At 41.6% G+C, this 25,325-nt stretch overlaps 1 protein-coding gene across 3 annotated transcripts; it reads right to left on the bottom strand.

The window, feature by feature from the left end:
- Positions 1-215: 215 nt before the first annotated feature.
- Positions 216-18,038, bottom strand: LOC145536943 (melanoma antigen preferentially expressed in tumors-like). 3 transcript variants are annotated; one of them, XM_081567270.1, is made up of 5 exons: positions 17,858-17,954; positions 16,536-16,604; positions 4,289-4,588; positions 3,261-3,863; positions 216-2,439 (listed from the first exon to the last, which is right to left on the bottom strand). In XM_081567270.1, the coding sequence occupies exons 3-5, from the start codon at positions 4,576-4,578 to the stop codon at positions 1,926-1,928; spliced, it is 1,407 nt and encodes a 468-aa protein (XP_081423396.1). In that variant the 5' UTR covers positions 4,579-4,588; positions 16,536-16,604; positions 17,858-17,954; the 3' UTR covers positions 216-1,925. The 3 variants fall into 3 exon arrangements, with proteins under 3 accessions (XP_081423396.1, XP_081423393.1, XP_081423395.1); XM_081567267.1 differs by lacking the exon at positions 16,536-16,604 and having other exon boundaries at positions 17,858-18,038; XM_081567269.1 differs by lacking the exon at positions 16,536-16,604 and having other exon boundaries at positions 4,289-4,591; positions 17,858-17,970.
- Between the last annotated feature and the right edge of the window lie 7,287 nt (positions 18,039-25,325).

Here is a 25,325-nt window from a genome sequence, read left to right as displayed (position 1 = left end):
TTATATACATCAAAGCTGTTGCCATGTCATTTTTTTTTCTGTAGTGTCTGTCTCTGCTTTTAGTATCAGGGTAATGGTGACCTTGTGGCATTCTAATTTTCCTATGATTGCCTTGAAATGCCATTTATTTTCATTTCAAAAAAAGAAGCAATGTACACAATTCAATAGTTATTTTAACATATTAGTCTTTCTAATTCAGAAATGCAGTCGTTAAATGCAGTTAGGAACAATTTATTAGCTATTGTTATTAATTTTGAATTAATTTTATATTTTCTCAAGACTTTGAAATGGTTTATCATTTCAACATGTAGGAAAAGCAACTAAATTTTTTACTGAGTTTTAAAAATTGTATTATCACTTCAACATGGAACCAATGAACACATCATTAATTACTGTTACATTTTTCTCTCTTACTAAGTCTTTAAAATGCAATCTGTTTTCATTTCAACAAGGAAACACTATACACAAACTACTAATTATTTTTCTTTTTTTGTTTCCAAATTGGTGACATTTTCTGTGTTACCCTTTCAACATATAAACACTAGGAACAATCTATTAATTAACGGTATTTTCTCTCAGTAAGTGTTGAAATGCCTTATTTTATCACATTGACTTGTAAACACATGAGCAGCTAATTATTGTTAACATTTTCCTTACTAATTCTTCGAAATACAATGCTATCATTTTAACATATAACAATATAAAGAATTTACATCCTCTTTACTGTTTTTGATATGCAGTATGTTATCAGTTCAACATGGAAACAGTATACATAAATTATTAATCAGTTATTCTACATCCTTTGTTTCTTATTAACTCTTGGATACACAGTGTGCATCTAACACTTAGAGTACATCACATTTGAGAACAGCCAAATTTCTAGACCTCAGTATTCACATATGTTTAGTGTGCACCATACTGAACAGTGCAACTCTAGTGGAATAGCAGACACAATAAATACATACGGAACAATGTGTACCGTGAAGGAACTGTACATGGTACATTAAGACAAAGAAACAGAATAAATCTACTTAAATGGGGAAATAAGAGAGAACAGAAAACCTGTCTGAGGAGGTAACCTTCAAGCCATGATGTGAGGACTGAGCAGCTATCCAACAGGACAAAAGAGGCCAATATCATTTGAGGCAATAATGTAAGGGAAAATGTTAAAAAGAAAAAGGTGGGGAGGGTTATGGGAGATAAATAAGTTCTCAAATGCTCTAGGGAAAACAGACAAACTAGTAAATGATAGGAGTATCTACACTTCGAGTGAGATCTGGGACTGTATTATTTTTTTTAGCATGTGGGAAAGTTCCTAAATCATAACAGATGCTTGGTGAACGTGTGTGGAATAGCCAGTAACAAAGCCAGGGTTCTGAGACCTGAAAAATCAGGTAGTAACATGCTGATGAAGATGCCACTAGGAAGTGGGCATAATCTGTTTCTTCTTACCTGCATATGCTTCCTGATAAACAACCTGAGCGAATCAGAAACAGAGGGAAATCTGCAGGTACCTAGAGGGTAAAATTCCTGAACAACTACCACCTCTAGGAAGAGTTTCAACAGATCTGAATTGTGTCAAGTGCCCATAAATGGATAAATGGACGAATCAGTGTGGAGAAGGAAATGATGTGGTGTATAATGCCTCAGTCAGGATATATCACATAGTCATAACTTGGTTAGTAACGAGAAGAAGATGTAGAGGGCAGTGGGCAAGAGATCCAGAGGACTTTTCAAATTACTCTATTTCCTTTTTAAGGTTTCTCTTTTATAGAGGTCAGTTACATATCCAACATTCCTAAACCCCAGTTTCCTGGAACAGTAGAACTTTGTATATGTATCTCTACAAACTTGGGCTTCAGGCAAAACAATAAACCCTTAACAGCCACGTATCAGTGATGAAACAACTCCTTATACAGTGGAAATCACTCAGAATAAGTGGCCCATTTCACGTGATCCTGGTGTAACATGTGAAGCATCGCCTTGACCTGGGCCTGAACTTCGGCAAGTTTCTGTTGGTTCACGCTGTAAAGAAAATTCCACTCCTGGTAACAATGGACAGGAATGGGATAAATCACATGTCTCAGCCTTGGCAAGGATGTCAAGTGCTGCAGAAGGCTCTCGAGCACAGGCATCGTAATGGGGTTGAAGGCAAATTTAAAAACACGGAGGTGGATACATTGGTTCAGGGTTGGGATGATGGCCGAGAGAATAGAATCAGTCATCATACAATCATTTATCTCCAGATGTTGCAGGGTGCCTGAGACCTTCTCCAGCAGAACCTGGAAGGGCTCATAAGCTTCTGAGAAGATTTGATTGTTATTGAGATTCAATACTCTGAGCCGGGTGGCCTGAGAGCTCTGGGACAGGGAAGTGACATCTCTGATAGAAAGGCCACAGAAAGAGAGACACAATGTATCCATATGAGGTGGCAGGACTCTAAAGAGAGAAAAGGTAAGTTTATTTTAGAAGAATGACAGCAAAGAGCCCCAAATTACAAGAATATATTCCTCTAGAATAAACTGCTATATACTAGTTTCCAATAGCTGGTTATCAATGTGGACTTGAGGATCAGAGATTATAAATTTGTGACTCGGAGAAAGTTACTTTACCACTCTGAGGAAGAGGGTTTTAGCCTTGAAAATGTGCACAGCAGTAATTATTATTCATGGTTACAAGACGGATTAAGTGAAAAAAATCACATGCACTCAGTATATACAAAATAATAAGTTCTGGATCTGGTTCACTTATTTGGTGAGGATGGGTCCAGGAAAGCAGGCAGCTGAGGGTTTCCTTTAACTGCCTCCCAGATAATAAGCTCTCCATTCAAGGGTCTAAGCCTTCAGGAAAATACAGGAGCAAAATTATCGGGCAGTGTTAACTCTTGTGACCCATCCACGGGCATGTGCATTAGAGCTACAACTTAATGTTTCTGAGTGCTTCCCCTTCCTCCCTAGAGAGCTATAAAGTCCAGGAGCAGAAGAACTGAGTCTTTTTCAGAAATCTATGTACAGACATGTTCTAACTGTCTGTCCGTGGTCACTGAATGAATGAGTGAGCAGAGCTTCCTTCACTAACCTCATCTGTCCCTCACCATAATGTACCCCATTCTCCCCCAGCTAGATTCAAACACCCAGCAATGCCTATGCTGAGGTGGAAGGAGAAATAGGTTACTAGGGGCATAGGAAGATGCAAGAATGGGCCCTTCTGTCTTAACAATGAGGTTTTCAGGGAACCCAGATTTCTCCCAACCCCCTCACCTGAGTAGTTTGTGCAGTTGATCTTTGAGGTAGAAGTAGGACAAACTGAGCTTCTGGAGGTTTTCCAGCTGCCCAAGCCTGACGAGAAAAGACCTGAAATTCCTTCCCTTATAAGACCTAAAGGGGAGGTTAGACAAACTAAGCCTGTGCAGGTGGATCATTCTGGCAAAATGGGTCATGAACTCACTCAGATAAGCTTGATCCGTTTCCAGATGATCAATGCACCCCAGATCCAGAATCTGAAGGATACGTCTGTTGGCAGACATTCTACTGATTTGCAAATCTCTGCAGCAGAGGTGCAAGAACCCAGAGCTCTGCTCAACTTTATTACAGAGGAAAGTGAGAAACTGCTGTGTTCTCAAGGTATTATTGAGGGAAATATCCACTAGTAATGCCATGGTTTCCTGAGCTGACTCAACCTCAGACCTGGAATTACCAATCCCAAGGCACCTGGCACTATGCTGAGTGTTTTCTAAGTTAAGGACAGCGTGTTGGGAGGATATGCATGATTGTAAACAGAAAGGGAATGCGATCCTGACGTGAGAGCATGTTGTCTTATACTTTGAGTTGTGCCTTAAATCGAGGATTCTCAGTTTGTGGCCCCTGTAAGGAAAGGAGAAGACACAACACATGAGATGTGGTTGATTGAAACATAACCCAGCAAGATCAATGATGGGAAACAGAGAGAGAACACCTGAATCCTGGTTTTCACTTCATCACCATTCACCAGGAAGTTCCTTCCACACAAACTGTGCATCTTTCATCCTTTCCCCACACTTCCTTCACCTCTGGTCTTGCCCTGTCTCAATGCCCATGTCCCACTTCTATGTAATCACACTCAAATTCATACATAGTACCCTCATTCACCTCTATTCTTTAATCAACTCTATAAGACAAGGAAATACTCAATGTGACCCCTACTGCTGAACTCACTGGCTAGTGTTGGGAGAAGGTTAGATACTCCCCTGCCGCAGGCTACAGCATACCCTCCTGCTGACTCCCTATAAATCTTCTGGTCGTAAACTTACCTAGAGGAAGAGTTCTGGGCTGGGGGGATCGGCAGACCATCAATCATGGCTTCCAAGCTGTCATAGTATGACTCTTGTGCCTTCAGTGACCCAAGATGAAGACAGTGAAAAGGCCAGACCCTCACCATTGCCTTTAGGATCTTCTTATGCCCACCAAAGAAGGCAGCGTTGAACAATGGAACAAAGAGATCTCTTGGGATTTCCTCCAGAGCATGCATCACTGCAGGCTCACTACTCAGCAGACTCTTTGCAGCAAGCTCGAGGAGTGTGGCTGTGGTCTTTTGGTCCATCTTCACAAACCTGCTTCAGAGTGGAGAATATTAGAAGTTCTGAGAAGAAATCTATAGTCTCTTGTTTGTTTCCGGGGATAGCTATGGACAAAATGCTTATTGAGTAAGTATATGGGCTAATTATATGGCCAACTTAAGTGACCTTTCCTCTGGGAATAGGATGAAAATAGACTTGCATGTGTATTTAGTTATACATATGCACACATTCGCACATTTCCATAAGATAAAATGCCATTAGAAGTCATAGGTAAGTTGGCAGAAGCCGATCTTGACCGTCCTCAAATTATTTCTTCCCTCAAAGATACAAACCAATAAGAAGGAAAATGTGCATCAACATAAATGCCTCGTAATTCCTTTAAAATGGAGAAGGCCAAAAATTCAAAATAATTGTCAATAAAACAAAAATCATGAAATCTCAGCATGATTTTTCATACTCCCATGACTTGACTTTGTGGTAAGAAAAAAGACAGACATAGAAATTTTCCACGAGATAGAAAGGAAGGAAGATGGGAAAGGGCTTAAAGGAGATCTAAAACTACAGCAGAATGACTAAGCACAGAATAAATCTAAAAATACTAAAAAGGTGTCCTAGATTGTGAGAGCATGGACTACTGGGGAGGAATTCCTAATAGGAGTTCTTTAAGGGACATGGATGAATTAAAAGTGCAGTTTTTGAAAGATAACAGTTTTTAGGGAAGAATAAGGCAATGAAGAAGGGAGAAGCCTATGTTGGCACTTGGGTAATGATGGGAAAAATAAACAGAAGCGAAAATTAAGGCTCCTGCAATACATAAGAAAACCACAAATCAGAGTACTCATGACTTCTCCCTCAATCGCCAAAAAAAACAAACAAAATGAAAGGCTGACATAAAGATTTTATATTCAACTAAGGACACTACTAGAGTAGGGATCAGTACTCAGACTGGCCCCGTAACCCAGATCAAGCCCACCGCTTCATTTGATATATAAAGTTTGATTGGAACAAAGCCACGATCTACCATTTATGTATTGTCTCTGAATGCTTTGGCACTGCAGTTGTGAAGTTGAGTAGAGTGACAGCAACACTGTGACCCGGAAACTTACAATATTCCCTACACGTCTCTTTACAAAATATTTGCCGGTAATCTTCTAAAAGAAGAACTGAGATTGTGTTCCAACAGGTGATGAGAAGGAAAACTTCACCAAACTGTCTAACGGTGAGTATTTTACATGTATTTCTAAAATCAACATGGAGGAAAGGGGAGAAGGCTAATGTACAGAAGTTTTACGTTGTGAAAAAACAGAACATGTGCAAGTAAAAATGAGAGAAAGGGGAAGAGTATAAGAAAATAGAACAACCTTTTTATTATAATGCAATAGGGGAGTGTTAAATGATACTGGAGGAAAAAATGCATAGACGAGAGAATAAAGAGTTAAGGAAATAGGTGGTTCAGGATGAGTTTCAACAATGCATTAAACATGATGATTAGAGACACCAAAGGAGCACTTCATGCAAAGATGGGCTCAATAAAGGATAGAATATTATGGACCTAACAGAAGCAGAAAATATTCAGAAGAGGTGGCAAGAATACACAGAAGAAGTGTACAAAAAAATCTTCATGACCCAGATAATCACGATGGTGTGATCACTCACCTAGAGCCAGACATCCTGGAATGTGAAGTCAAGTGGGACTTAGGAAGTATCACTACAAACAAAGCTAGTGGAGGTGATGGAATTCCAGTTGAGCTATTTCAAATCCTGAAAGATGATGCTGTGAAAGTGCTTCACTCAATATGCCAGCAAATTTGGAAAACTCAGCAGTGGCCATGGGACTGGATAAGGTCAGTTTTCATTGCAATCACAAAGGAAGCCAATGCGAAAGAATGTTCAAGCTACCGCACAATTGCACTCAACTCACATGCTTGTAAATTAATGCTCAAAATTCTCCAAGCCAGGCTTCAGCAATACGTGAACTGTGAACTTCCAGCTGTTCAAGTTGCTTTTAGAAAAGGCAGAGGAACCAGAGATCAAATTTCCAAAATCCTCTGGATCATCAAAAAGGTAAGAGAATTCCAGAAAAATATCTATTTCTGCTTTATTGACTATGCCAAAGCCTTTGACTTTGTGGATCACAATAAAGTGTGGGAAATTCTCAAAGAGATGGGAATACCAGACCACCTCACCTGCCTCTTAAGAAACCTGTATGCAGGTCAAGAAGCAACAGGTAGAACTGAGCATGGAAAAACAGACTGGTTCCAAAAAGAAAAGGAGTACGTCAAGGCTGTGTATTGTCACCCTGCTTATTTAACTTATATGCAGAGTGCCTCAGAGAAACGCTGGGCTGGAGGTTGCAAAAACTGGAATCAAGATTGCCAGCCGAAATATCCATAACCTCAGACATGCAGACGACACCACCCTTATGGCAGAAAGTGAAGAAGAACTAAAGAGCCTCTTGATGAAAATGAAAGATCAGAGTGAAAAAGCTGGCTTAAAGCTCAACATTCAGAAAATTAAGATCATGGTATCTGGTCCCATCACTTCATGGCAAATATAGATGTTGAAACAGTGGAAACAGTGTCAGACTTTATTTTTCTGGGCTCCAAAATCACTGCAGATGGTGACTGCAGCCATGAAATTAAAAGACCCTTGCTCCTTGGAAGGCAAGTTATGACCAACCTAGACAGCATATTGAAAAGCAGAGACATTCCTTTGTCAACAATGGTCCATCTGGTCAAGGCTATGGTTTTTCCAGTGGTCATGTATGAATGTGAGAGTTGTACTATAAAGAAAGCTGAGTGCAGAAGAATTGATGCTTTTGAACTGTGGTGTTGGAGAAGACTCTTGAGAGTCCCTTGGACTGCAAGGGGATCCACCCAGTCCATCCTATGGGAAATCAGTCCTAAATATTCATTGGAAGGACTGATGCTGAAGCTGAAACTCCAGTATTTGGCCACCTGATGTGAAGAGCTGACTCATTTGAAAAGAGCCTGATGCTTGGCAAGATTGAGGGTAGGAGGAGAAGGGGACAACAGAGGATGAGATGGTTGGATGGCATCACCGACTCAATGGACATGGCTTTGGGTGGACTCCGGGAGTTGGTGATGGACAGGAAGGCCTGGAGTGCTGTGGTTCCTGAGGTCACCAAAAGTCGGACTGAACTGACTGAAACATGTCTTAATCCTTAAACATGAACACGTCTTAATCATAAAAGCAAAAGCTCACAGTGAAGATATAATCCTTAGGAATATTTATGCACCAGGAGTACTGCAAACACATTGAATGAGGTGGATGAAACTGGAGCCTATTATACAGAGTGAAGTAAGCCAGAAAGAAAACCACCAATACAGTATACTAACAGATATATATGGTATTTAGTTAATCGGTAAAGATAACCCTGTACGCAAGACATCAAAAGAGACACAGATAAATAGAACAGTATGATGGACTCTATGGGAGAGGGTGAGGGCGGGATGATATGGGAGAATGGCATTGAAGCATGTAAATTATCAAGTGTGAGGCGAATCGCCAGTCCAGGTTCGATGCATGATATAGGGCACTGGGGGTGGTGCTCGGGATGACCTGGAGGGATGGGATGGGGAGGGAGGTGGGAGGGTGGTTCTGGAGGGGGAAAACATGTACACCCATGGTGGATTCATGTCAATGCATGGCAAAACAAATACAATATTGTAACGTTAAAAAACATAAATAAACTAATTAAAAAGAAAAAGTAAATAGGGAAGGATATGTAGATAAAATAACAGTAATAAGAGAAAACAATAACAATAGAAGATTTAATACATCAAACTCAGTCTAAGGTTGATCAGATTGTATGAGACTAGAGAATAGGGTGGTCCCGAGGTGGCAGAGGAATAGGATGGGGAAACCAGCCTCTCCCCCACAAATTCATCAAAAGATCATTTGAATGTTGAGCAACTCTCACAAAGCAACTTCTGAACACTGGTGGAGGACACAAGGCACCCAGAAAGGCAGCCCAATCTCTTCGAGAGGACGTAGGACAACATACAAAAGAAGAAAAGAGAGACAAAAGATTTAGGGACAGAGACCTGTCCTGGTGAGGGAGTGGTGAGGAAGAAGAATTTTCCACACAGTAGGAAACCCTCTCACAGGCATGTCTGTGGGGAGTGTTGGAATCTCAGAGGGCAACATAATCAGGAGAAAGAAAAAAAAAACATAGAATACCCGTACCTAACCGCAACTACACGTGGAGATGGAGAAGTTCACAGACGCTTGCATCCACCACCAGCAAGAGGGGGCTGGGCAGGGAGGCGGGGGCTGGGCAGGGAGGTGCGGGCTGCATCATCGGTCCTTAGGGTAAGAACTGGGCCTGAATGCCCTGAGGACAATCTGAGGGACCTAATGTGAGTTAGCAACCCAAACCATGGGATCGCCAGAGAGACCAAAAAAAAAAAAAAAATCCTTTCCCATGAAAGGTTCTAATGCCACACAGTGACCCCTGGCACACTCACAGAAGAAATGATTGTGTAAATATTAAAGGAGAGAAAGCCAGCTGCCGTATAGGGCCCTCTATCCCCGGAGACAGAGAGGTAGGTTTGTGACACCCAGGGCCAGAAGGCAAGGAGCTGCTGCAGTCTCGGCCCCAGAGACCACATCTTCCACCAAATAGTGAGCAGGCTCCCAGTAGCTAACCATGTATTCCTTGGATCCTGGATGGTTCACACCAGCCAGGAGTGTCACAGCCTGAGATCAGCTCCTGAGAGGAGACACATGGCACACCTGGGGCTGTGCTCTTGCAGCACACCAGGGAAATCAAGTGGCTGTAACCATTGGGGTGCATAAGACGCACGACCCACCTGGGACAGTGCACTAGCCAAGCACCTGGTCGCCTGAGCTGCTTGGACCTGGGAAGGGCACAAAACACACAGCCCATCTGGGTCTGTGCACCTGTGCAGCACCCAAGAACCTGAGTGGGAAGTGCATGAAATTCAGGGCACACTTGGGACAGTGCCCTTGCAGAGCACTCTGGAGCCTGAGCAGTGTGGACCCAGAAAGTACACGCCACCTTGGGCTGGGGCGAAACCACTGTGGTCCATCCACTGTGATCACTCCCCACCCATGCCAGTGGTATATGTTTGCAGTGTCCCTCTCTCCCCACAACAAAAATGAACAAGTAAGCCTAAATCAGTGGCCACATTCACCCCCTCTTGTCAGGACAGAAAGTAGACACTGAAGAGATCTGCAAACAGAGGACGCCAAAATAAACAAAGAAGGGGGAACTGCTCTGGAAGTGACAGGTGCAACAGATTAAAACACTGCAGTTAATGCTGAGACTGAATAGACCTTGAAAACAAGTATAAGCTGAAACAAGGGATCATCTGACACTGAAGTGACCCCACACTGCCCATAGTAGTTCCAGAGAAATTCCTAGTTATAATTTCAGTATTATCACTTTTTAACTTTTTTAAAAATTTCAAATCTTTTTTATTCTTTGAACTTTCATTTGATAGCCTACAATTACCTTTAAAAACACTTTTTTAAACAAATAGCATAAATATATATTTTATTTTTGTGATTGATTTTGCATTTATTTTTTATACTGTAGTTTTAAGAGTCTAACCTCTATTCTAGGTTTTTAAAATTTGATATTTGATATTTGTTATCAATTTTGTACCTTTAAGAATCAATTCTTTAGTATCCATTTTAACTTAGGGATTTGGTTACTGGCTTAACTGCTCTCCCCTCTTTTCACTCTCCCTATTCTCCTCCAGGCTACCTCTGTCTCCTTCCTCCCTCTTCTCTTCTCTACATAACTCTGTGAATCTCTCTGGGTGTTCTGAGGTGTGGAGAGCACTTAGGGATTTCATTAATGGCTGATTGCCCTCACCACTTTGGACACCCTCTTTTCTCCTCCTGGTCCCCTCTTTCTCGTTTGTCCCTCTTCTCTTCTCTACATAACTCTCTGAATCTCTCTGGGTGTTCCCGGCTGTGGAGAATTGTTTCACCATTAACCTAGGGGTTTCATCTTCTGTGATGTATAGATGAAGAAGTCTTGAGGCAACTGTAAGAGTCAGACCAAGAGCCACATGCAGGATGTTTAACTCCAGAATGTTAGAATATTTGAGAACTCTGGACTCCAGGGAGCATTAATAGATAAGAGCTCACCCACAAGTCTCCATATCTGCACTGAAACCAAGATCCATTAAAAGACAACAAGTTCCAGTGCAAGACACACCATGCTAATTCTCCAGCAAAACAGGAATAGACCCTGAACATTAAAGAGGGGCTACCTAAAGCCATGTCAAAGCCACAAACATGCCAAAACTCACTCCTGGACACTTCACTGCACTCCAGAGAGAAGAGATCCAGCAACGCCCACCAGGTCACAGACACAAGCTCCCCAAACCAGGCGACCTTGACAAGTCACTGGTCCAACCCCATCCACAGAGAGCAGACTCCAAAATTAAAGGGAACCATGAACTTCCATCCTGAAGAATGGGCACCCCAGACACAGCAATCTAAACAAAATGAAAAGGTAGAGAAATATTCAGCAGGTGAAGGAACAGGAAAAAACCCCACCAAACCAAACAAAAGAGGAGGATATAGGGAGTATACCTGAAAAAGAATTCAGAATAATCATAGTAAAGATGATCCAAAATCTTGAAAACAAAATGGAGTTACAGATAAATAGATCTAGAGTCAAGGATTGAAAAGAGGCAAGAAATGTATAAAAAGGACCTGCAAGAAATAAAGAAGAGTCAGTCAAACGTGAACAATGCCATAACTGCAACTAAAAGCACTCTGAAGGAAACCAAAGGTAGAATGATTGAGGCAGAAGAAAAGAGAAGTGAGGCAGGAAATAGAATGGTGGAAATAATAGATGCAGAGAAAGTCTTTGACAAAATTCAGCACGTGTTTATGATAGAAAAATTATCCAGAAAGCAGGCATAGAGGGAACATACCTAAACATAATAAAAGTCATATACAACAAACCCACAGTGAACATTATCCTCAGTGGGGAAAAATTGAAAGCATTGCCCCTAACATCAGGAAAAAGACAAGGGTGCCCACTCTCACCACTACGATTCAACATAATTTTGGAAGTCCTAGCCACAGAAATCGGAGAATAAAAAGAAATAAAAGGGATCCAGATTGGAAAAGAAGAGGTAAAATTCTCACTGTTTGCCGATGATGTGATCCTCCATATAGAAAACCCTAAATAACCACCAGAAAATTACTAGACCTGGTCCGTGGATATAGTAAAGTTGCAGGATATAAAATTAATACACAGAAATCCCTTGCATTCCTATACAATAACAATGAAGAAATAGAAAGAGAGATTAAGGAAACAATTCCATTCACCATCACAATGAAAATAATAAAATACTTAGAAATAAATTTACCTAAAGAAACAAAAGACCTATATATAGAAAATGCTAAAACACTGATGAAGGAAATCAAACATGACAGAAATAGATGGAGAAATATACCATGTTCGTGGATTGGAAGAATCAATATAGTGAAAATGAGTACACTATCCAAGGCAATCTATAGATTCAATGCAACCCCTATCAAGCCACCAACAGTTTTCAAAGAACTAGAACAAATAATTTCACAAAATGTATGGAAACACAAAAAACCTCGAATAGCCAAAGCAATCCTGGGAAGGAAGAATGGAAGTGGAGGAAACAACCTTCCTGACTTCAGACTATACTCCAAAGCGAAAGTCATCAAGACAGTATGGGACTGGCACAAAGACAGAAATATAGGTCAGTGGAACCAAACAGAAAGCCCAGAAATAAACCTGTGCACCTATGGACAACTTTTCTTTGACAAAGGAGGCAAAAGTATACAATGAAGAAAATACAATCTCTTTAACAAGTGGTGCTGGGAAAAATGGTCAACCACCCGTAAAGGAATGAAACTAGAACACTTTCTAACACCATACACAAAAATAAACTCAAAATAGATTAAAGATCTAAATGTAAGGCAAGAAACTATAAAACTCTTAGAGGAAAACAGGCAGAACATGCTCTGATGTAAATCACAGCAAGATCCTCTAGGACACACCTCCCAGAGTAATGGGAATAAAAACAAAAGTGAACAAATGGGGCCTAAAGAAACTTAAAAGCTTTTGCACAAAAAGGAAACTAAAGCAAGGTGAAAAGGCAGCCTTCAGAATGGGAAAACATCATAGGAAATGAAGCAACTGACAAAGAATTAATCCCCAAAATGCACAAGCAGCTCATGCAGCTCAGTACCAGAAATATAAACGACCCAATCAAAAAGTGGGCCGAAGAGCTAAATAGACATTTCTCCATGGAAGGCATACAGATAGCTTCCAAACACATGAAAAGCTCAACATCACTCAACAGAGTAACGCAAAGCAAAACCACAATGAGGTACCATCTTACGCTGGTCAGAATGGCTGCTATCAAAAAGTCTACAAACAGTAAATGCTGGAGAGGGTGTGGAGAAAAGGGAATCCTCCTACACTGTTGATGAGAATGCAAACTAGAACAGCCACTATGGAGAACAGTGTGGAGATTCCTTAAAAAACTGGAAATAGAACTGCCATACGACCGAGCAATCCCACTGCTGGGCATGCTGACCAAGGAAAACAGAATTGAAAGAGACACATGTACATGTACCCTAGTGTTCATTGCAGCAGTGTTTACAACAGCTAGGACACAGAAACAACCTAGATGTCCATTGGCGGACGAATGGATAAGGAAGTGGTGGTACTTGTACACAATGGACTATTACTCAGCTATAAAAAAGAACACATTTGAGCCAGTTCCAATGAGATGGATGAAACTGGAGCCTATTACATAGAGTGAAGTGAGTCAGACAGAGGAACACCAATACAGTGTATAGACACATATATATGCAATTTAGACAGATGGTAACGACAACCATATATGCAAGACAGCTGAGAGGGACTGATGTAAAGAACAGACTTTTGGATTGTGTGGGAGAAGGTGAGGGTGGGATGATTTGAGAGAATAGCACTGAAACATGTATATTACCATATGTGAAACGGATGACCAGCGCAAGTTCGATGCATGAAGCAGGGCACTCAAAGCCAGTGCTCTGGGACAACTCAGAGGGATAGGGTGGGATGGGAACTGGGAGGGAGGTTCAGGACTGGGGGAATATGTAGACCCATGGCTGATTCCTGTTGATGTATGGCAATAGCCACAAAATATTGTAAACTAATTAGCCTCCAATTAAAATAAATAAATGTACAACAACAACAAAAAAGACTAGAGAATATACACTTGTCAGTGATGGATTGTAATGATCTCACAGAGATGATATCATTAATTTCTATAAAGTAGAAATATTACAAGCAATCTTTTCTAATCCCAATGCAACAAAAATTCATTAAAAAAATTGAAACAGAAAGGCTTTTCCACCTGAAAAATTTTTAACTTTTCTTTAAAAATACTGAGTTAAAGAAATACGAACTCAAGTTATAAAGAATGACTATGAAAAACTATATATCAGAATGTATGGGAGATATTTATAGCAGTGATCTGAGGCAACTTCACAGCCATAAACACATTTATGCGTAAAAATAAAGGAATGAAGATAAATGAATTAAAGTATGGCCTCAGAAAATTGAAAAGAAAACCTAGGAATATAAGAACAACTAGATAAAACAAAAGGCAAAAGCAGAATGAATCAGACACAAAATAGAATAACAAATTGAAATCCTGTTTTTCAAAGCAGACAAGCCATAAGCTGGCTTGATGAAGGAAGGAAGATCACAGAGACAGCCTAAATAATAAGTGAAAAAGAAGAAATAATCATTGAAACTTAAAAACTGAGGGATTACTTTGTCAACCTATATTCAAAGAAACTTGAAAATCCACATGAAATAGGTAACTTCCTAGATAAATATAGACTACCAAAAGTCTGACTCTAGTGTTAGAAAGTTTAAATCAACCAATATTCACTCTTTGGGACTATGACTCTTTGTGACTCCATGGACCTCCATGGAATTCTCCAGGCCAGAATACTGGAGTGGGAAGCCATTCCCTTCTCCAGGAGATCCTCCCATCCCAGGGATCGATCCCAGGCCTCCTGCTTTGCAGGCAGATTCTTTACCAGCTGAGCCAGCAGGGAAATCCAAGAATACTGGAGTGGGTAGCCTATCTGTGCTCCAGAGGATCTTCCCGACCCAGGAATTGAACCGGAGTTTCCTGGCTTGCAGGCGGATTCTTCACCAGCTGAGCTAAATTAAAAGGCATTGGAGAAACTGGGATAAAGTATTTGCAGGATGCCCCACAGACAAATGAATAATAGTCCAAGTATACACACAGAAGTCAAGTACTGCAGGACAAAGGGCTAATATTTCCTCAGAAAAATGGGAAAAGCTATGAATAGAGAATTCACTATATATATAGATATAGATACATAGATATATATAGAGAGAGATATAGACAGACAGATAGATAGATATAGATATATAAAACAGTCCTCAAAGTATCATGTGTCAAACTTCCTCAAAATTAGACAAATACATACTAAAACAAGGGCTTCCCTGGTGGCTCAGTGGTAAAGAATTCACCTGGCATGCAGGAGATGCAAGAGACTCGGGTTCAATCCCTGGGTGGGGCAGATTCCCTGGAGAAGGTAATGGCAACTCACTCCAGTATTCCTGCCTGGAGAATCCCATGGACAGAGGAGCCTGGCAGGCTACAGTCCATGGGGTCACAAGAGTCAGACACAACTGAGAAAGTAAAACCATCACAATATTGTAAACTCATTATCCTCCAATTAAAAGTAATTAATTAATTAAAAGAAGTATCAGTGTGAGCTCCTGGCTTTCACTCTACAGAAATAGCTAGAGAAATTCCGATGTATCTGGAAGTGTAAGTATATACAGACAACGTATTTCCTTCATTTACCAATGGAGAAGGAGGACCTAGCTGCAAGGAAACCCCAGTAGCAATGAACATGCAGGGAGATATCAGTTACTAAATGTCATTTTCCAAGGAAAGGAAACATGGGTTTTGGCAGAAGTGTTCTGATTTCAGGGTCACGGTGGGGAATGAAAAACGAGATGAACAGTAATACCTTATAACACCAGCAAGGAAGTACACAAAAAAGAACCAGGTCATGCTCAAAGAACACAAACCCCACAAGAAGGAGTTCCTAATCACCAAAGCTGGAAAAAGGCAAGAAACTAAATAATGATATAATTTGATTATAAGTCACAATATACGAAGTTATTCACAACTCAATATTGGCATAAAGAATTTGATTACTTATTTGATTTGATAATTAGAAAGGCATTCTATAAAATTTTATAATTTGAAAATTTATAAAAATATGAGGGAGAAAAGACAGCTCCACAGAATTCCAATGAACAAATGTGGTAGGAATAAGGACATAGAAAGTCACCTTTTAGTCATGTTTGTTGTAGGCAAAATCAACAGATGAATTTTAAAAGCAGTGAATAAAAGTCCGAGAAGAATTCTATCCCTCTTTTTGGCTCCCAGCAAGAAATCCCCTAGCCCCAAAGCAGCCTTATCACAGGAACTAGCCACAGTGTCTGCTTGCCCCTGACTATCAGGTTTCGGTTCCCCACCGGCCCACAGAAGTATTCAAACAAGCTAATCACATCTTTTCTTGGGAACCAAGGGTCACCCCCTCGTCTTGTTACTACAGATTGCCTCCCACAGCCCTGCTTGTTCATTCTCTTCCAGAGCATGACTCCCCTGAGGCTCGACCTGGCCAGTAGTGTCCTCTGCCCTCAGGCGGTGAGGGCAGTGAGTGAACATTACTGAGAAGCTGTTGCGGGTAGCACTTGTCCAGTGTGTATGTTCAGCAGTCACCCCCAGATCCCTATGGTAGAAATCACTCCATCACCATTAGAATGAAGGAGAGGAAATAAAACAGGTATTATCGCCAAAAAAAAATGTGTAACTTTCATTTAATCCTAAAACACCAGACAAATCCAAATTGACAGATATTCTATAAAATACCTCACCAGTATCTCCAAAACTGTCACCGTTGGGAAAGACCCAGAAAGCTTGAGGAATTCTCAGCCTGGAGGAGACTAAAGAGAAATGATGGCCAAATGTGGTATCCGGAATGGGATGCTGGGACAGAAAAGGGAGATCACTGGGATAAATGGTAGACTTCAAATAAAGTATGTAAATTAGTTAATAGTGCTGCATCGATATTAATTTCCAATTTTCATAATTTTTCTATGCCTATGTAAGATGTTAACATTATGGAAATCTGGACGAAGGCTTTCTATACTGTTTTTTGCAAACATTTTTCAGGTCTAAAGTTATTTCCAAAAAATTTTTTTAAAAAAATCACTCACTGCTGAAAGGAACCATAATGATATCTGTGTGATAAATTGATTCAGTCTTGTCTGACTCTTTGCCACACTATGGACTGTAATCTACCGGGTTCTTCTGTCCATTGGATTATCCAGGCAAAAATACTGGAGTGGGTTGCTATGTCCTCCTCCATGGGATCTTCCCGACCCAGGGATCAAAGGCAAGTCTCTTACATTTCCTACAGTGGCAGGTGGCATCTTTACCAGCTGAGCCACAGGGGAAGCCCCACGGTTATACTATAAATCTCACTTTTTAGTAATAGTTTATCCAATTGAAATACGGTTAGGAGGATGGATATAAAGATGGATAAATGTTCGTGCCTCGTGATCCATTAACAAACTATTTCAAAGTGGTTTGAAAGTGAGAGTGTTGGTTTCTCAGTCATGTCTGACTCTTTGCGCTTCCATGGAGTGTAGCCTGCCAGGCTCCTCTGTCCATGGGATTCTCCAGGCAAGTATACTGGAGTGAAAAATAAAAAAAAGAATACTGAGGTGGGTTGTTGTGACCTCCTCCAGGGGATTGTCCTGACCCAGGGATCGAACCTGGACTCTGTATGTATATATACACACAGAGACACATATGCGTGTATATATACACCCACACATACATACAAACATGTATCTCAACATTTAGAATTTAAAGTTTGGCATATCACTATGAACCACAGAAATAATTCGATGCAAAGAAATAAGATATTTTAAAGGAACGCAACACGATCGAGGGAATTTATTTTGTTTTTTTTTGGATCGAGGGATTTTAAAGAGAGCAAGAAATGATTAGTCACAAAATTGAAGCTAATCACAGGTAAGGAAAGAGGGTTGTATAGAGGGTGGACAGGAGAGTTGGCCGGCGAGCAATTCAATCGATCGCCTTTCTTATTAATCCCAAAGCTTTGGTCCTAGGTAATTTCATTTATATCAGCAGAGACGTAGTTTATAGAAAAAATACTGTTGAGATGTACCTGACTGGAAGAAGAGTCGGAAAATAGTTGAGACGTCCAAGACCCCAGCAGTGGCAGCGCGTTCCTCCCTCTCCTCAGCTCACCGCCAACAAGCCGCAGTGCTGGAGGCTACTGGCGTTTTAACGGTTTCCGCTGCAAGTTAAACTCGCCAGAAGAGCACGTGATTGGTGTATTTCCGGTCAGATGCCACCCACTCACTCAGTCAGTTAGGTCCCGGGAGGCGGGGCCAAATTCCAGACCCGCCCACAGGGACTGACGGCAGAGAGGCTTATGGGTGAGAGGGTTCGTCTCAGATGCCAGCTCCACGCCTCTAGAACCCATGGGTGGAAAGCTGGGCACAAGGTCTTTCCATGTGGCCTAGATACCGCCCGGCCAGGGTTCCTGCCAGGCCAGGACTCAAACCCAGAGAACTGATGTCCACATCGATGAGCTTTGCAACAGAGACTGAACTTAAAACGATTGGCCCCTTGATGAAAAAGAGGCTTCTCAGGTGGCGCTAGTGGTAAAGAATCTGCCTGCCAATGCAGGAGATGCCAGAGTCCAGGTTCCATCCCTGGGTCAGGACGATCCTCTGGAGGAGGTCACGGCAACCCACTTCAGTATTCTTTTTTTTTTTTTTCACTCCAGTATACTTGCCTGGAGAATCCCATGGACGAGGAGCCTGACGGGCGACTTAGCACTTGATGAAAAAGCTATCAGACTTTAGTGTCCCCAGGGCTCTCCTATGGTAAATAAGGAGTTGAGTCCACACCAGGTAGGGAAAATGTATTCTGGCCTCTGTGCAGTAAAGCCAGCATAGCAATGACATTGACATTTGACAAAAGTAGCATAAAGGAGAAAACTGCATGCATGCTAAGTCGCTTCAGTCTTGTCTGACTCTTTGTGACCCTATGAACCGTCGCGCACCAGGTCCCTCTGTCCAGGGGATTCTCCAGGCATGAATCCTGGAGTGTGAGGCCATGCCCTTCTCTGGGGAAGGAGAAAACTGGCGACCCCTTTAATAGCAAAAAGCATTCAGGGTATTTGGTTCCAACCTTCTCAGTCTGCAATGTGGGAGACCTCGGTTCAATTCCTGGGTTGGGAAGATCCACTGGAGAAGGGATAGGATACCCACTCCAGTATTCTTGGGCTGTCCTTGTGGCTCAGCTGGTAAAGAATCCGTCCATCAATGTGGGAGACCTGGGTTTGACCTCTGTGTTAGGAAGATCCCCTGGAGAAGGGAAAGGCTACCCACTCCAGCATTCTGGCCTGGAGAATTCCAAGGACTGTATAGTCCATGGGGTCCCAAAGAGTCGGACACGACTGAGCAACTTTCACTTTCACTTTCTCCCTGAAATCCTGATTCCACTGTTTATTTCCTATTCTCTTCCCAATTGTTTACCACTTTTCAGGAATGCAATACTTTTTATTTATATGCTAGTTTTCTAAATTGGCCATCTCAATCTGATGGAAAAATAAAAATTACTGGAGGGCAGGAATCTTTGTTTATTTGTTCATTAACATATCCTTATACTAATGCCTGGTATAATGTATACTTCAACATTTGTTCAAGGAATTGTTCTCCAGCAACACTAGCCTCTTTTTTGTGCCTCTGACCCTAACTCTAACTCACCAAGCATGTTCTCACACCATTATGTATTTTCCTGTAACACCCTGCCCGCAGATGTTCCTATAACCACCATCCTTACTAAGCTCACTTCTCTGCTCAACTTATCAGCCAAGTCTTAATTTTTTCATGACACTTAGCATTTGATCATAGTTTTTCTGAGTATGTTTTGTTTCTCTGATTTGTTGTTGTTGTTGTTTTTACTTTGCTTTAGTTTAGTTTTGCTTTTTTCTGTTCCCTTTCTTCAACATTTCTTTCTTATACTCTTTTAATTGCTGCTAAAGAAGTAAGCAATCCGTGACTGTTCTAATTTTTGCCATATAATGTCATCTTTCACTAGATGGGGGTAATGGCATTAAATATCTTAAGACTGGATCCCTGGGTTCATGACTTTACCACTCAGTGGTACCATAAGCTCCATGACCTTGACCTGGCACATTTATACTTTCAAGATTTCATTATCCATCTTCAAAAAGAGAATGACAATTGATGTCACTTCTTGACTGTTGATAGGCTTGCATTTAGATAATGCATATATAGGGCTTAGCGGAACACTTGACAGTGATGATAAATGGAGGATTATTATCATTATAATTGACTGTATGTTATCAGAATTGAGCATCAAGAGATCTAGGCTTCTTCCTAGACTCTGTGGCTTAAAAATATATTGCAATTTCCACGAAGTTACCTTAAAGCACACTGTGCTTTAGATTCTGCTTCAGTCCAAAAGAATGACAATGCCTATCAATACTGTTTCCCATAGGTAGTTTAAGGAAAGTCTAAGTATTTAACTCATCTCAAACCCAGTATCACTTTTTTAATGGGTATTTGTTGATTGAAATGCTTCCAGTGTCCAGACAAATTTCTAAAGAACCTCTGGCAAGGATAATGAAAAATCCTGTTCTCTGTTGCTCAGAGGAACAGACATTAGCCCAGCCTAATGTCAGGTTCTGCCCAAAGAATCCTGAGCAGAAAACAACTGAGAGGTCCAATTCAGGTGCCGCTTGTACAGACAGTAACTGGGCAGATTGCAACCATAATGCACTTAATGTCTTCCTCTAGATGGACCACTCAGGGGTGAAGATAAGAACAGCAGAAACTTTTCAAAAGGAAAATTTTAAGGTATCTATTTTCCTCTCAAATCCCCTATAAGAATTTTGAAAACTGGCTTCTCATATTTTTAATTTGCAAAGGATATAATTTCTAGAATATTGTAGATATACCAGATAAATGTGTTTAGATATCCTTTTTCTAAATCTTGGTACTACAAATATAGCTCATTCAGTTTATGAAAAATGTTCAGCATATGACTGAACGATTGGAAATCTAGTTCTCACTGAAAATTTTCAGTTATCAATAACATTATAGTTTATAAGTAAAAGTCTGACTTCATTTCTCAATTTCAGAAAATGTGTGAATGACACTCTATAGTATCTTCCTTCTGAATTTCAAATCTAATATTGCTCAGTGGGTAATAAGATAGAAAACAAGCTAGAAGAAGCCCACTTTTAAGTCTAAAATCTATCTCCCAGGTTTCAGTAAGAAGTGCAGTATTGTTGTGTTCTATACTTTCTACTTGTTTCTTTCTCTTCCACTTCTTTGCTGAGATTTTCAATTTTTTCGTTTGTTTAAAGAGAATTTGTAACTACTTGATAGTTTCTTTTAGGATGGTCACTTCAAACTTCTTGTCATTATTTCAACATTGTTCACATCAGTGTTGGCATCTGTCGAATGTCTTTTATTATTCAAGCATTGATTTTCTTAATTCGGGGTACTGTGATCTCTATCATATCCTGGGCCTTTTGAATACCACATTCTAAGGCCCTGGACCCTATTCATGTGTATTTTTGTGTGATTCTTGGGTGCAACACACAGTGATATGTGCTCTACCTTCAGATTCCTGCTCTGATTCCACCCGAGGAAAAGGGGATTGCTAACTCAGGCTGCCTCAGTGGTAGCAACCACCCAGCGTAGCCCTGGATACGGTCCCAGTCAATGAGAGGCACCAATTCACAGCCCTTCTGTAGCTTCAGAAAGGGAGTATAAGCTCAGTTCTCCTCTAGGCAGGGCTGACCCCAGGGAAGGGGGAAGGGAACGGCAGACCAAATAATTTGTGAAGAAAATAGTCAGGACTACATTAATGGATGCAGAAGTAGTATTTGACAAAATCCAGCAGCCATTCATAATGAAATCTCTCTCAACACACTGGGAATAGGGGATAATTACCCCCAACTTAACAGACTCAAGGGTAGGTGCAGAGATCAGCAATGTTTGTAAGTGTCAGGGAGGAATGTAGGCACTCTCCAGAGGTAACAACTTGGGAAACAATTCCAGATGGCACAGTCCAACACCAGAAATAGAAAGAAGTGATTGACAGCTCAGGGTGGTGAAGCGTCTCACCCTCAGTCTCTCCATCTTCTCTCTCCTTTCTCCCCTGGGTAGCTCCCTCCCAGACTGTCCCAACTCCCTTCTCCTGTGCCACAAGGACCAGCACTTCAAATCCAATCTGCAGGCCTTCCACCCCTCCCTGCCTCCGTTCCTCCAGTGCCCAGTGAAGGGTGTGGAGGAAGAGGGAGTGGGGGGATGGAAGGCGAGGGCCTTGCTACCTCACTGGGGGTCCAGCACTCTGTCAAATCAAGACAGACCTCAGGGATGGCCCAGGAGGCTGTGGCAGGGAGGTGGGTGTGGTGGGGCTCAGGAAGGAGGGAGGAAGATGAAGACAGGAAGAGAGTGGAGGGAGGAGGGGAGCGATGAGACATAGGGGTGTAGAGACAAGGGAGAAAGAGAAAGGGAAGGGAAGAGAAGAAAGCTCTACCATGGCGGGGGTCAGAGGAGAGGCAAGGAAAAGGGGAAGCGGTGCCCCTGAGGCAGCCCTTTCCTTCCCCTGCCCCAGAACAGCCCAGGCACCGTTCCTCCAACTATGCACATGTTGGACTGGGGGTCACTGGATGCTGGTTGAAGCTTTGTCACCTGTGTGAGCTCAGTCAGACTTGGCCGTGGGAAACAGAGCAGCCATGGGGGTAGGTCGTCCCCAGAAGGAGTAAAGGGACAGTTCCCGGCTCACTGTGGGGCTGAGGGTCTTTGGCCCGCCCTTATGATCACCACTTTCTCTCCCGATGGCCCCTGTGCCTGTCTGAGTTGGATATTTCTCTGAGGAATCACAGCTGTCTCAGGCTACCTGGGGTTCCTCTGGAGGACAGGCAGGATGGTGTGACGAGTGCAGGGAGGGATGGACGGTGTCCCCCAAGAGGCCTGTCCTGCAATCTCCTCTAACACCTCTGCCCTCTGCCAAGTTGGAGGAAGGAAAGGAATGAAAGTGTTAAATGTCTGGCCATCTATTCTGCTTGCTGACATGTTGCAGTCATGCTGAGGGGGCCCATGTGGACATCACTCATTTTTGTGTGTCCATCTCGCTCCTGGTAGGATGAAAGATGTATATCAAAACTGTTCCAAATAATTCTCATGCTTCTCTGAGTAAACATGCTGGGGTTTGCTCTTCTTGGAAACGAAATACCGTGATCATTGTAATCTGTTTTTGGAACAATACATTAACGCTCCAAAGGCCGGAACAAAGTCCTAGGAAAATATCATGCCTAATAAAGCAGAATCACTGACTTTCATTTTTTTTCTTTTTTATTTATTTTAATTGGAGGCTAATTACTTAACAATATTGTGGTGGTTTTTGCCATACATTTAGGTGAATCAGCCATGCGTGTACATGTGTTCCCCATCCTGACCCTCCCTCCCACCTCCCTTCCCATCCCATCCCTCAGGGTCATCCCAGTGCACCAGCCCTGAGAACCTTGTCTAATGCATCCAACCTGGACTGGAGATCCATTTCACATATGATAATATACATGTTTCAACGCTATCCTCTCACATCATCCCACGCTCGCCTTATCCCACAGAGTCCAAAAGTCTGTTCTTTACATCTGTGTCTCTTTCTCTGACTTTTAAAAGCTAAAATGAAGTATTGCACAGTTCTAAAAATGTTGGAACACCTCACTATACTGTATTTTCTGGGATGTGAGAGGTTGGGAAGATCCATAGCCCAGGAGAAAGCAAGTACAGTGGGAAGGACTTGGGCTGAGGGTCTGATCTATGTTAGTTTGAGCTCTGCCTTTGTCATGCTGGGTCACCTGAGAACATTCACTTAACATCTCTAACCCTTACCTCCCTTCAATACTCGAGAGGCATAATAAACTATACCCTGAATATTTGGTGCTGTGGTTCAAAGCTCAAAGATAATTTTCGTTCTTGAAAGAAGAATTAGAAAAATGAAATATAAGTCTAAAGAAACTGTAGAGAATGTAACCTGGAGTGACAGAAGGATAGAAAGTACCAAAAGAGAGTAGATGAGAGTTAATGGAGAGGTGGTGAATAAATCTAATACATGTTTCGTTGTCATTCAAGAAAGAGAAGAATAGATAAGCATTTGAAGGGATCATGATTGAGAAATATCCAAAAGTAATAAAAGATATCAAATTGTTACAGCCACATCAATGAGAGAAATACTTTAAGGAAACTATACTGTAGAAAAGAAACATGTCATAATTATAAAAGGTTTCATTTGATGCGAATATATTAATAAAGCAATTCAAATATATGACATCCTTATCATAGGAGTCAAAATACATGCAGCAAAAATTGACAGAAAGAAATGGTGAAAAAAACAGTCACAGCGAGGTATTTTAACAGCTCACTGAATTACAAGGAAAAGAGACAAAAAAAAATCAGTTAGATGGAGAAGTTTTGAACTACATGAGTGACAAAATTAATTCAGAGTAGAACACTGCATACAAAAACTGGGGCTGGAACATTCCAGAATACGCTTGGCCATGAATCAAGAAACTTCAGTGAGAGTAATACAATCGACCCTGAATGGTTCGTGTGAGGATTCAAAGGTAAGGGTGATTTCTCTGCCCTTCCCTCATCCAATTATGAATCCCAAGATTTTCAACACTCTCCACCCCAGGGAGGCTCCCCTCTCTCCAAATATTTATCCTGAGAGGAATCAAAGACAAACAACGCCAAGCACTAGTTGCAATGAGTTGGACACGACTGAGCAACTGAACAACAACATATAGGAAGAAAGTCCACTGTGAACTGAACTTGTAAACTGTCCAGTGTGAACTGAACTTGAATCCCTGAAATGAAGGCTGGAGACATTTTTACAGATGGGTGAATGCTAAGGTAAAGTCATTGAGGGGTGTTTGAATGGGGGTGGAGTAGGGGGTTATTTCCTATGATGCAGCTACTTGGATTTGGTAATTAGCACTTATGTGGGGCTTCCCTGGTGGCTCGATGGTAAAGATCTACTTGCAATGCGGGAGGCCTGACTTCGATCCCCGGGGTCAGGAAGATCCCCTGGAGAATGGAATGACTACCCAGTCCAGTATTCTTGCCTGGAGAAATCCATGGACAGAAGAACCTGGCAGGCTACAGTGCATGGGGTTGAAAAGAGTTGCACCTGAGTGTAAGAGTAACACTTTCACTCTTTCACTTATTTGGAAGAGAAACAGTCTTCTCTTGTATTGCTGACAGGAAGCAGTGGTGTAAATTGAAACAAGGTGTTCACTGAACTTAGGCCCTTAACCTCCCACAGGGACAGGGAACAACAGGGAGGGTTATCTCCCTGTACGTTTGCACTTCACAGCGATGACTCTCAGGTCCTTGAGGCAATGTTTCATCTCAAATTGAGGAGAAAGGATTGTAACTGTAAGATATCTAACTGCTCTAAGAGTGAGTACTGGGGAATATCTGTCTGCTACCAAGTTTTAGATGCAACAGACAGCAAATTCTATTGTTAGCATTGAGCTTTTTCAAGGATACAATTAAAGGTGGGGCAGAGGGGACCAGTCT

Source organism: Giraffa tippelskirchi, chromosome X (assembly GCF_054371585.1).
Source record: "Giraffa tippelskirchi isolate mGirTip1 chromosome X, T2T-mGirTip1v1.2.pri, whole genome shotgun sequence".
NCBI classification, from domain to species: Eukaryota; Metazoa; Chordata; class Mammalia; order Artiodactyla; family Giraffidae; genus Giraffa; species Giraffa tippelskirchi.
Note: the sequence above shows the minus strand (reverse complement) of the source record. Positions and strands in the feature narration are given on the sequence as shown.

Coding starts and splice junctions, on each gene's coding strand:
- LOC145536943 (XM_081567267.1), bottom strand. CDS start 4,578: ATGGACCAAAAGACCACAGCCACACTCCTCGAGCTTGCTGCAAAGAGT. Junction 3,864..4,288: donor GCCCAGAACTCTTCCTCTAG/GTAAGTTTACGA, acceptor CTTTCCTTACAG/GGGCCACAAACTGAGAATCC. Junction 2,440..3,260: donor CAACTGCACAAACTACTCAG/GTGAGGGGGTTG, acceptor TTCTCTCTTTAG/AGTCCTGCCACCTCATATGG.